The sequence below is a fragment of the Kockiozyma suomiensis genome, assembly GCF_038497685.1.
Source record: "Kockiozyma suomiensis strain NRRL Y-17356 unplaced genomic scaffold V2V93scaffold_12, whole genome shotgun sequence".
NCBI lineage: Eukaryota > Fungi > Ascomycota > Lipomycetes > Lipomycetales > Lipomycetaceae > Kockiozyma > Kockiozyma suomiensis.
In genome coordinates this window covers 367293-379195 of record NW_027117675.1, presented here as the reverse complement: position 1 = coordinate 379195, position 11903 = coordinate 367293, and the positions used below count along the sequence as shown (strand labels likewise).

Sequence of the window (11903 nt, the reverse complement as noted above, 5' to 3'; positions counted from 1 at the left end):
CCCAACTTGTAAATCATAAAATTTTTATTTTTCTTTTGTGAAGTTATCGAGAAATCAAGGATTTTAGAAGACAGATATGCCGCGTTCGCGAAAGCCGAAGGCAAAGCAGTCGGATACCACTCTGACTGCCGCTGCAGTGAAGATTAACGGTGATGCAGTGAGTGCTAGTTCGTCCAAGCGGAAGAGATTGGAGTTGTCTTCAGACGATGAAGAGATCGAACTTACAGTTAATGAAGAGTACAAGAAGCGTATGGAGCATAACAAAGAACGCGAAGAGCTCCACAAACGTATGTATTCTATTGAATTTGTATGTTGTAAATTTACATTAAGAAACTAACAAGCGCGAACAACACAGTGCATGAGAAAGCAAAACGAGGAGAACTTGATTCGTCGTCTGAATCAGATTCCGAATCATCAGAGGAAGAAGATGAGAATGCAGAATTATTAACTGATGAAGTCGATAAAAAAATCCAACAAGTTGTGACTGCTCTCCGATCAAATGATGTATCAATCATAAAAGATTCTAGTGTTCGATTCTTCGACGATGAGAATGTCGAAGTTGCAAAGAAAGATAAACCGGTTTATTTACGAGATTATCACCGTATGGATCTTTTGGGGCAACTTGATGATGAAGTAAAAGTAGACGAAAATGAGCAAGACGAGAGCAAGCTCCCTTATTCAGTTAAAGTTGCTCGCGATCGTGCACGTCTCGTAAGCGAAATGCATGGCGACGACAACGAAGACGACGAGGACGAGGATGATTTTATGATGAAAAAAGTTACCAACGAACGGGAGGTTGAACCAATAGAATTACCTGATCCGGCTGAGGATCCTGAGAAATTTTTAGACTCATTCATGACTTCAAAAGCATGGCTTCCATCGGCTCCCGTCCGACGTGCAAAGTCATCGTCGTCAACAGCAGCTCAACAGCAGTCACTCGACGAAGATGACAGCGACTTTGACGAAAAAGCAGACGAATTCGAAACAAAATACAATTTCAGATTTGAAGCCGGCGAAGAAGCAAGTCAGATCGTATCTTACGGTCGAGACGTCGTCGATGCGCATTCAATCCGTCGCGATACGGAAACTCCGCGTCAACGCCAACGAAGAGTCAAAGCCGAGGCTAAAGAACAATTGAAAAAACAGCGCGAAGTGGACCGAAATCGATTCAAGCAGTTAAAGGTTAAAGAGGTCATGGATAAACTTGCAAAAATCAAGCAAGTCGCGGGGATTGCTGAAGATGAGGAGTTTGGGATTCGCGAGGAAGACTTAGATGCTGATTTCGTTGAAGACGAGTGGGATGAGAAAATGAAGCGCGCGTTTGGGGACGAATTCTATGGTAAACAGGATACAAAGCCTGAATGGAACGATGATATCGACATCAATGATATTGTTCCCGAATACAAAAGCAGCGACGATGACGAAGAAGAGAATGACGGCGATATCAACAGCGACCACCATGAGACTGAACAAAAGATATCAAGACGACAACAAAAAAAGCTTGAAAAGAAAGCGAAATTAGAATCTAAAAAATTGAAATCTAAAGTTGAAGAATTTGTCGATACCCAAATTATCCCCTATACCGACGCCGACGAAATCGCCTCTGCAACCAGCAAGAAAGCCAAATCTGCCGATACTGTCTCCTCGGCCGACCCTCAATTCAAGTTCAGATATCGTGAAGTTTCTCCTGAGTCATTCAACATGGAGCCTGCCGATATTTTACTCGCCGACGATAAGCAATTGAATGAGTTTGTCGGATTAAAGAAGTTTGCTCCATACAGGGAGCCAGAAAAGAAGGAAAAAGATCATAAAAGGTACGCAAAAAAGAAGCGGCTACGACAGTGGCGAAAGGAAGTCTTTGGTGATACGACAGCGCCAAAATGGGAGGAGTTGGCGCCGAAATTATTTCAAGAGGGGACTGAGAAGAAGCTTAAACAGGGCAGTAAAAAGGCAAAGAAATAAATGCCGGTGTGCATTTGTCTATCTATAGATTAATTTCTTTACAAATCCATCATGCAAATAACTGAACTTAAGGATAGTCATCAACTCCCAATTAAATACCAAAACCCAGTAATCACCAGAACACTAATTAAATATAAACCATGATATGTCTACCATATTTCAAATACCTTGTGACCAAAAGCAGTATCAATGAAGCAGCACACGCCGTACCACAAAAAATCGCCGTGGCTTCGTACGTGAGTTTCGTATGTAACAACGCGCCAGCCACAGGTGTACCAATTAACATTCCAAATCCCGCAAATGCAAAAGCCATACCCAATCGTGTACCTACTGATAATGTGTTGGGAGATAATGAGACAAGAGCGGGGGGCGGCAGCGAGACGATAGCACCGGATGCAAAGCCGTAAAAGACGCAAAAGAGAACCATGCCTGCCTGCGTATGTACAGCTATCCAGCAGTACGCGATGATTATAGTAAGCACAGTAAACGGGACCATAATATTTATAGGGCCTACTAAATCTGCCAGAAAATTGGGAATAATTCGACCGAATATAGAACCAGCATTGATAATTGACAGCATGTAAAATGAAACATCGGCGTCGAATCCTGCTCGCTCGTTGGCAAACGACTTTACATAGTAATAAGGAACATAAGCACCCGCAAACGCAAAGAACATGACAAAAGAGAACACTACAAATTTGGGATCTTTCAATGCAGTATTATCCCAGAATGCTCTTTTGAATTTTGGTATAGTACGTACTCGTAAAATTGAGATACCGATAGCTTGAGTTGTCAGCATGATAAATCCCATCGTGCGTGTAGTCCACGCAAATCCAATCCGTGGCTCAAGACGATGAAAAATGATCGGATATAAAACACCTCCGACCGATGATCCGGCGGCGACTAAACCGCTGGCAAGAGATCTTTTTGTCGTGAAATATTGAGGAACAATGGCAATAGCAGGAATAAATATACATCCAGTTCCAACACCAACAGTAATACCCTGCGCTAGCATGATTTGCCAATACTCTGTACACAACGAAGTCATCATCGTCCCAAATACAGCAATGACTGTTCCAAAGATCAAAGTTGAATGGAAATAGCCGCGATCAAAAATAGGACCGACGGCGATTCCGAGGAAAACTAAAAGAAAGGACTGCATGGATCCTACCCATGCGATCGTCGACACCGATTTTCCGGAAAGATTGATGTCTGTGTAGTAACTCTCAAATACGCCATATGAATTCACAAAGCCCCTTTACCAATCAGTTATCTATACCACATGAACTAGCAATAAAAAATATAATCATACCAACTGTTAAAATACATTATTGCAGATCCCAAAACTTGCATCCAAGCAAACCACCCACCATTAGGAATCTCATCTATAATTTGTTGTCTCTCATAATCAATCTCGGACTTTTCTTCTTGATCGCCATCAATTGATTCACCAAATCCTCTTATTCGCTCTTCTATTGTTGCCGCGCCAATGAGCGACGGCATAGCGATGTCGCCTGCCTCTGCTGCGGCAGTGACTTCTGATAGTCGCGAAATCCGCGACATTTGTGATAGAGTGTGATGTAGATGTCGGTCCTCCATAATTACGAGGATTTTTCGTTATTTGGTATTTTGTGGGCGTCGGGCTCGAAACCTGTGCACAGCCAATACAGCACATACGAAGCACAACGCAGTGAGGTGGGTTTTAAGCACAAGACCGAGTATAAAAGATTTGATGTCAAGATTTTTCAATTTTACATAAGGTTGCAAAGAATGAGTCGGGATGAAAGAGATACTTTTGGACAGAGCGCGGCGCATCCGGACATCCGGCGGTCGGAGTTGAGAGTAGCTTTGTTAATCCGGAAACTCCATTGATATACTTGACATTTACCAAGGGAAAATTAGCTGGAAAAGGCCAAAATACACTCAAATGATAAATCAAAAAAACAGAAATGTTGTTTAATAACAGAAACTACACAGACGGTTCATTCAATGTGAGAAAATGCGATCCATCGGAGGTCTGATTCTGGGATGAAGACGAAAAACGTGTTTAAACCTTATTGAAGTCAGGGTTCTCGAACCGTTTTCGAATAAGTTCGTCGGTAGCTTTTCGGCTCTCAGGGGTCATCGGTCTTTGGCCATTTACAGACCGAAAGTCGCTAGAATAAATAATAATATGAAGTGTATTCCAAAATGTACAAAATATACAGTATATATATAGACACAATCGGAAAATAGATATTTACATTTCAGCACCGTCCTCTTTGGCTCCTTCCTCCAAAATCAAAAGGACGTCTACTTCTGTATGAGACGGGAATATACATAATTACATGGTGCTTCTTTCTCTTTCTTATACTGTTCCAGCAGATAAATGAATCAACAGGAAACGATATTTTAAACACAGAATTTAGTTGCTGCCACCGATATACTTAACCAAGTCCTCAATTGACTTTGTGTTAATCGACGACGGCCGAATTTCACCTGCCGGCACACCATTCAAAATATCAGCAGTCTTTGACCGACGACCCGCTGAGCTCGGCGCCTTAGCCGTATTAGCGGCAGCAGAAGCAGTAGCACCAACGGGCTTGACAGATTTTGCAGTGCCATTCACAATCGCCGCCTGGCGTGCCTTCTTGGCTTCAGCATCCTGAGTTTGTCGTGCGTGTTGCACAGCCGACTGCGTCAATTGGACAAGCCATTTTTCAGCCTCAATTGTATTATTATCTTCGGCACCCAACTCGTCGCGGAAAATCGTGTATGCCTCGCGCATTTTCTGCACAGCGCCATGAGAGTCTTGAGTCAACACCATAGCTTGCGCCACCTGAAAGTAGAGCGTAGCAGTGCTTACAGATTTTGGCCCAAAGATATTCTCACACAACTCAAGAGAAGCTTCAAACCATTCTCTTGAATCTTTAAAAACTGAAAGAGACTGCAGCATCACCGCAGCGTTGTTTAATGTCGTGACGAAATCAGGATGCCCGTCACCGCAAATGACGCGCCAGATATTGTACGCTCGACGAACGAGAGCGAGCGCCACATGAGCGTTTCCGTTTGCGTGCTCAGCGAGCGCTAGGTTGAGATACAAAAGCACAGTCTCAGCAGAGTCAAATCCAAGAGTCCGCTCTCCAATAAGGACCGCCTTACGCGCGTACTCGACCGTAGCAGCTTGCGAGTCGTCAAGTCCAGAGTAAATCATCGACAACTGAGAATATGCACGTGCGACTTCTGGATGTAGGATGCCATAGACTTGTTCATGAAGTGAAAGAGATTCGAGAAGAAGTTCGACACCAATCTCACGCTGGCCTTGCATGATTGATATACGTCCGGCTTCGATTGCTTCTTCAGCAAGAACAGACTATATTCAAATTTTTTGTTAGCAGATTATTAACATAATAGAACTAGGCATTGCTCGTATTTATTACCTTCATGGTGGAATCCTTGATGATCGGCACAATATTCAGTAAATCATCAGCAGAAAATGTTGTTGCAGGCAACGCCTTCTTAACTGCAGCAGTATCTTCTTTGACAACCAGCTGCTGCTTGCTATGCTTCTTGCGGTTCTTGCCTTGCTTCTTAGCAGCCTCACCATTCACCTTTTCGGGTCTGGTGCCCTTGTCTTCAATCTTGGCTGTAACAACGGAAGCGGTCTTGTCAAAATTATACTCCTTTGCTCGCCACTGGAAACCTAGTTTGATCGACAATTCTCTAAAAAGCTGCAAAGGGCGAACTTTCTTCTCTGCCCATTCTTCTCCCAAATCGTAGCGGAATCGATTTTTGGCTTCGCTACTAATCAGTTGCTGAATATCCTTCGCTGACAATCTAGCAAATTCCATCGCAACCTCAGGATACAGAGCACTCAGCCCTTCATCAACAGCGATTGCAGGACTAGAGTTATACTTCAGACCAAGAATAGAGTTGAAGACATGGGCGGCAGCATACGGGATTACGGAGGTTGGGAGATCACGAATCAACTCATTGATTGCATGCTTAGCTGACCGCACAATAATCTCCTGCTCGACCATAACTTTAAACAAAGACAGCTTTTTCGGAATTTTTGAGTTTGCCTCGGCAGAAGGAATAGCATCAAGCACAGCGCCGAGGTAACGCAGATTGATGCCACGCTTATGCATAATCTTTGAAAGCTGAGTACCATCAAGCGGAACAGACAATACTCCATTAAGAATATCGTCGATGAAATTAGGAATCAAGGTTGTCTTGACAAACTTCGCCACCGAACGCGCAGTAGCTTCGTCGGCAGCGTATTCCTCCTTGTCGGCCTCAGTTAGGGGAAGTTGACCAGAGAAAACATCAGGATTGACGGCATACTTGAAGCCGTTAAATGAAACCGTGATGACTTCTTTCTTTTCACCATTAGCACCTTCAGCAGATTCCTCTTCCGTTGTAGTCGGAGCAGTAGCCTCTGAGGACTCTTCAGCGACGTCGTCAGACTTGGACTGCGCAGTGGCGGACTTGTAGATAAATCGCACCTCTTTACCTTCCGCCTTATACTTCTCAGTTTCTTCGGAAACCCAAGCGCGAATTTGAGTTCTCCACCACTCGTCGACAGCCTCAGTACGCAGGACCGCCATGTTATGCGGGTATCCTGCTTCTAACTCCAAAAACTCGATATCGAGAGGAGTGATACGGTACAAGTCAATGATATATTTTCGTCCATCGGTGCCTTGTAAACCTTTTGTCTCGAGAGAAGTGGCCAGCTCAAAAGGCGCATTATCCTGATCCCAGACGGTATGCGTCTTTAGATGAAGACTCTCGGCAACTTTTTCAAAGTATGGCTTAAACGCTGAAGAATTAGCAATAATCTTGCGTTCCTCAACACCTCCGTAGACAATCTGATGAGTACCATCTTCACGCTGGCGGAATATACCAGGAACAGGAGACTGCGCAACGACACGACGACCGCAGTAGTCTACAATAACGGTGCAAAGAGGGTAAATGCCTTCGACATCTAATTGCGTGACAAATTTGACTCCTGCCAGATCCTTACCGACAGCATAACGAGCGGCGTAGTCGCCGCCTTCCTTCTCGAAAGTGCCCATGCCGTCAGCGCCAAACGAGAAGAAGATGCCATTATACAAAAAAATCTGAGCGTCGCGAAATTCGTTCGGGTTAAGAGCCGGGACTTCTTCGCGCACAATGTGAACAGCACCTTTGGCAGCCGCCTCAGAAAAATCAAACGAGAGTTTATTCAGCAATCTCTCACGAAGAATACGCTCAGCGATAGTAGCTCGGGGCATCTCACGCGTCGACTGAAGATCCTCGTTCCAGTCACGAACAGTGTCTAGATTATCACTTCCACCAAGAAGTAGCTGTTCTTGCGTTCGCGAGATGTCTGTAATCAACGCATGATCAGGGTTTGCAATGAAAGGAGCCGCTAGCATAGCATTGGTAGGCGTATATACCGTCAGCGGATCTCGTCGGCCTAACTCAGTCTGCCAGCTCTGAAGTTGGGAAGCAAAAAGAGGAGATAGCTCTTGCAGCAGGACAAGCAAAGAGTGAGCTGCGGAAGACTTTGGCTTACGTGAGGGGTCAAATTTCTGACTTGAGGAATTGGACACGTAAAAACCAGAGATGTGCGAGGTGATGTGGAAGGTCGTACCTTCCAAAGTGTGGACCTGCAAATAGAGCAGATCACCACGCAGACGAAGATTTGCGGGCGGGGGATGCCACATCGACAATCCAAGAGATTTGAGACACTGCGGAGTGGCAGGTTCTGGCTGAGGGAAAATCTCAGTCAAAGTCGGAGCAGCATCTCTTTCAAAACCAGACATTGCGTGGTGAACCTTTGATGCATCTCCCTCAGAAGCATTCGTTTTGAAGAGCTCACCAGATACCTCAACAGATTCCAGGGCAGAAAGACCAGGGCTCAAAGCAGCAATCGCATCGTTTTTAGACGAACGAAGACCAATGATGTCCCGAACTTTGAGAACATGCAACCGAGCCTCGCGTTCGGTGTATGCTTCTTCGTGTAGCTCAAGAGTTGCGTCATTGTGGATCCCTTCAACGGAATCTAATTCAAGGAAATCGTTCAATTTTGAGCCACTGAACCAGAGAGAGAAGCAGGTGTATTGCACGGTCGAAGGGAGATCGAGAATTGATTGACGAATGTCATTAAACGTCTCATGCTTGGACACCTATATCAACAATCGTTTAAATTATTAAGTAGGTCACCGGAAACACAAACCAAATCTGACATACCATTATTTTGATCGATCCAGGCTCATGAGGAAGTTTGACAGTAAGGTTCAACATATCCGAGGCTATACATTGTGATGTTAGTTGGGGGGGGGGCAGGGGGGTACAAGGTCAAAATATAGAACCCGGTAAAGTGAATATACCTTCGGTGGGCTGCTCGCCCTCGGCGACAATATCCTGCGAAAGTGCAGTGTCTGAGTTGACAAAGTTAAATGCGGTCACAATACAGAGCATAAAAATGAGAAAAAAAAAGATATATAGAAGCGTACCTTGACTCGGATCGGCCATTATTCAAAAGACAGTAAAATGCGAATTTTAAGTCGTCAAGGCTCGCTGCCAGGCAATCGCAGAAAGAATGACTGAAAACAGAATGCAACTCTAGACTAAACCAAGAGAAAGACAGTATGCAAATGCCTCCAATAGATACCGAGACAGTGCCTGATAAAAGCCAGGGAAGAACAGGCAGCGGACGGTTCGGAGTAAGTACGAGATTTTTTTGGCTGTTCGAAGAGTTTGTTGGGTACGTGGGGTAAGCGGCAAAGCAGAGGTACCAGCGTCCGGGTAAGCAGCCTATTCCGCCTCGACGCCGACGAATGAGCCGGAGACGCTGTCAGATTGGGTTAGCTGTATGAGCAGAATAATAAGAGCAGTAAACAGAATATGTACAAGTATTTGCAATGCTATAGAATGTCTACTGTTGTCGCAGAAATAGCTGCGCAGAATTACGCAGATGTCGGGCCTCCGATTGGCCTACGACGTCTCTTGCGGAAGTCCCAAGTCACGGGCATCGAATAGCGACAAAGACGCCTCGAACTGGGCGGCGTAGCTCGTCTTTCTCTGAGTTGTAGTTGACAATGAAGATATATTTCCCGGAGGTAATGATGATTCCGTTCGAAGAGCTCGCTTTGCGCACACTCTCCACTATTTCCTCGTCTCTCTCGGCTAGCTCTGCTCTCTTTTCCTAAGATTGTTACTGTTCACCTGCTCAAAGTCTTTTTAAACTCTTACTTGCCGCATCGGGCCATTCTTGCTCTTCTTTGGTGAGCCGTGCGGCTGTGCAAACTACTATGCGATTGTTCATCAGCGGCGCCGGGCGCAGCAGCAGAGCCAAGATCTTCCTCAAAATTTGCTCCTCCTCCTGTGCAGTCGATAGGTCATCGAATATTCTCTCCCCTGAGCGATCATGCTAGCCTCTCGCATTGATTTCCGTCGCGCACTGCCGCTTCTAAGCCGCGGCCGCCTGCAGAAGGTTTCTCCCCCGCAGTTTCGGCGGCGGATCACAAATATTGGCCCTCAGATATTTGGTGAAGAAGATGACGATGCCGGAGGGAAACAATCTCACAAAAGTACCAATCGTGAACGCTTGGAACAGGCAGGGTTCAAGGCCTTAGAAACCGGTGCCGTGACTTTAGCGACACTCGGCGTGCTCGGTGTCTCAGGCTATTTGTATCATGTCAATTACCAGAAACGTGTTTTAAAAAAAATCAGATTTGCATTCAACGAAGGTGATCCAAGTCTTGATATGGCTTTCCACTCTCACGACGAAACAGACCCAGAATGGGTTGTGCGCGACGAGCAAACGTTTATCGACAAAGCCGTCTCTGGAAATGGTTTAGGCCGGTACTATCTTATAATTGGCGAAAAGGGCACTGGCAAAACTTCAATGCTGCTCGAAGGTCTCCGACGAGTTCAAGGACGCAATTGCACTATGTTTGAAGCTCATTCGGATCCTGAAATTGTCAGAATCAGATTGGGCAAGGCACTAAACTATCAATATCATGAAGATTATATCGGATCATTGTTTTCCATTCGTGGTCCTCGTGATACTACTGCTTTACTGGATATTGAACGTGCTTTTGACAAACTTGAAGAAGTTGCTTTAGATGTTGTGAAGACAAAGGGTCGTCCGCTTGTTCTTATCGTCAACTCAACCCATCTTCTTCGCGAAGACGATGACGGCAATAATTTAGTCGAACTTCTCCAACAACGTGCGGAAGCCTTTGCTGCTTCAGGATTAGTCACTATGATTTTCAACAGTGACGATTACTGGGTCTACGAACGATTCATGCGGCTTGGAACTCGTCTTGATGTAATCACCATCAAAGATCTATCGCGTGCCAAAACAGTAGAGGCATTACAAATCTGGCGCAGGAAATATTTTGATCAGAATGTACCAGTAGAATTTTGCAACCGAATTTACGATATGGTTGGCGGTCGGCCACAGTTCTTAAATCGCGTGGCTCAACACACCGACATGCTTGCGCATGCGCAACAACTAGTCGACACTGAAAAGACCTGGTTTCTTAATCAATGCGGACTGCTCGGCGAGGACATGGATGACGACGTTATGGAATCTGGAAAATTCTCCGGGTCAGCAATGCTGCTTGCCAAAGAACTCGTTGAAATGGAAAAAGCTCATATTGACGCCAACGGTAATCGGCTTCCAGACGACGACCATCTTCTTCCCTCATTGCCTCTATGGAAAGCTCGACAGGTCATGACTCGTGCCGACTATATTCAAAAATATGATAATCTAAACATTTTCACTATTGATTCAAAGTCTCACGTACGTGCCGATTCTGCGCCTATGATGGAGGCTTTCAGACAGATATGTGCAGAGCCTGGATTTGATGAGTTGCTAGAAGAAACTTTAGATCGTGTCAGTGCAATCGAGAGTCTGGGTCGCACTAGGGAACTAGTACTGAAGGATCTTGTAGGTGGTGGAAAGTACCAGATTGACTTCAACAAGGGAAATAGTTGGAAAGGTGTTCGTGATAGTTTTGTGATGGAAGTCGTTGCGCCACCTAATGAAGAAGATGGAGAAGACGATTAAAGATTAGAAATAAATACAAATACGAGGTCTCTCGTAGCATTCAGATGAGTTGGTGTGAACCCTGACGCTCCAAGCTATGGCTTTGGGTCTCGGAAGATATAATATTATCAATTTTTGACAGTGGAATTCTCCAATTGTACTAGGTTTCGATCTTGATAAATAGAACTAAAAGGAGGTTTTCTTTTGTTTGACACATGATTTCTCTCTATGGTCTTAGTTTAAAGCCGCGCCTTTAACGTTCATTCTGGAATAACATCCACTACTGTCTATTAGAGTAAAAAAAGCACAACACTTTAGGAATGAGTTACTACATTTTGAATTAAAATTGGCAGAAACTGCCTATACCGCCATCGACCCGTACTTATGAATAGGATAGTGTACTATGCAGCCTGAACAAGGTTAGGAGTGAAAACTTTGTAAAGGCACAAGCTGTATCAGACTAACAGACTCTTACCTTGACTCGCGGAACTGTCACTCCTGATTTCATGCATATATTACCATACACTTGCGGAAAAGCTGTGCACCAGACCGCTGATTTCGAAAATTCATAGAAGCGCCGCCAATTGCGATCAGCAAGAGATGTGGAAGCAGGAAATCATTGTATGCATAGAAAGCGTAGATAAGCCCTGATAAGCGGCCCCCCGGGTCCGAGTGTAATCGTATTCCAGCATATTGTCTGCTGGTCAATTCAACATTCAACACAGCGCAGTTGAAAATTAATCCGACAGCATAAAATCCAAAACAAAGTAATTGGACAGACAAGAACCAAAGTCAATCATCAATTGGTATCTTGCATAAAGTAGGCGATGTTACAGAGCCACTTAAGTTAATTTGCAGATTAGTTAAGTTTCTCGCCTCACCAACCCGTGTCAGGATGCATAGCTATGCTTATCCTCAT

At 44.7% G+C, this 11903-nt stretch overlaps 4 protein-coding genes across 4 annotated transcripts; 2 read left to right on the top strand and 2 right to left on the bottom strand.

Moving 5' to 3' along the window:
* The first annotated feature begins 44 nt into the window (after positions 1–44).
* V2V93DRAFT_349335 (KRI1-like family C-terminal-domain-containing protein) lies at positions 45–2105 on the top strand. Its single transcript, XM_066907949.1, has 2 exons — positions 45–287; positions 356–2105. Exons 1-2 carry the CDS (start codon positions 77–79, stop codon positions 1960–1962), a joined length of 1818 nt encoding a protein of 605 aa, XP_066764281.1. The 5' UTR covers positions 45–76; the 3' UTR covers positions 1963–2105.
* On the bottom strand, positions 1938–3979 carry V2V93DRAFT_349331 (MFS monocarboxylate transporter protein). Its single transcript, XM_066907948.1, has 2 exons — positions 3275–3979; positions 1938–3218 (listed from the first exon to the last, which is right to left on the bottom strand). Exons 1-2 carry the CDS (start codon positions 3559–3561, stop codon positions 2090–2092), a joined length of 1416 nt encoding a protein of 471 aa, XP_066764280.1. The 5' UTR covers positions 3562–3979; the 3' UTR covers positions 1938–2089.
* A 156-nt stretch (positions 3980–4135) lies between these two features.
* On the bottom strand, positions 4136–8395 carry V2V93DRAFT_373792 (clustered mitochondria-domain-containing protein). The gene is made up of 3 exons (XM_066911081.1): positions 8176–8395; positions 5382–8111; positions 4136–5314 (listed from the first exon to the last, which is right to left on the bottom strand). The coding sequence occupies exons 1-3, from the start codon at positions 8227–8229 to the stop codon at positions 4367–4369; spliced, it is 3732 nt and encodes a 1243-aa protein (XP_066764279.1). The 5' UTR covers positions 8230–8395; the 3' UTR covers positions 4136–4366.
* A 1090-nt stretch (positions 8396–9485) lies between these two features.
* Positions 9486–11276, top strand: V2V93DRAFT_401545 (uncharacterized protein; the record flags this gene model as incomplete). The annotated part of the gene is made up of 2 exons (XM_066912590.1): positions 9486–9518; positions 9545–11276. 2 exons carry the CDS (start codon positions 9486–9488, stop codon positions 11003–11005), a joined length of 1494 nt encoding a protein of 497 aa, XP_066764278.1. The 3' UTR covers positions 11006–11276.
* Positions 11277–11903: the final 627 nt, after the last annotated feature.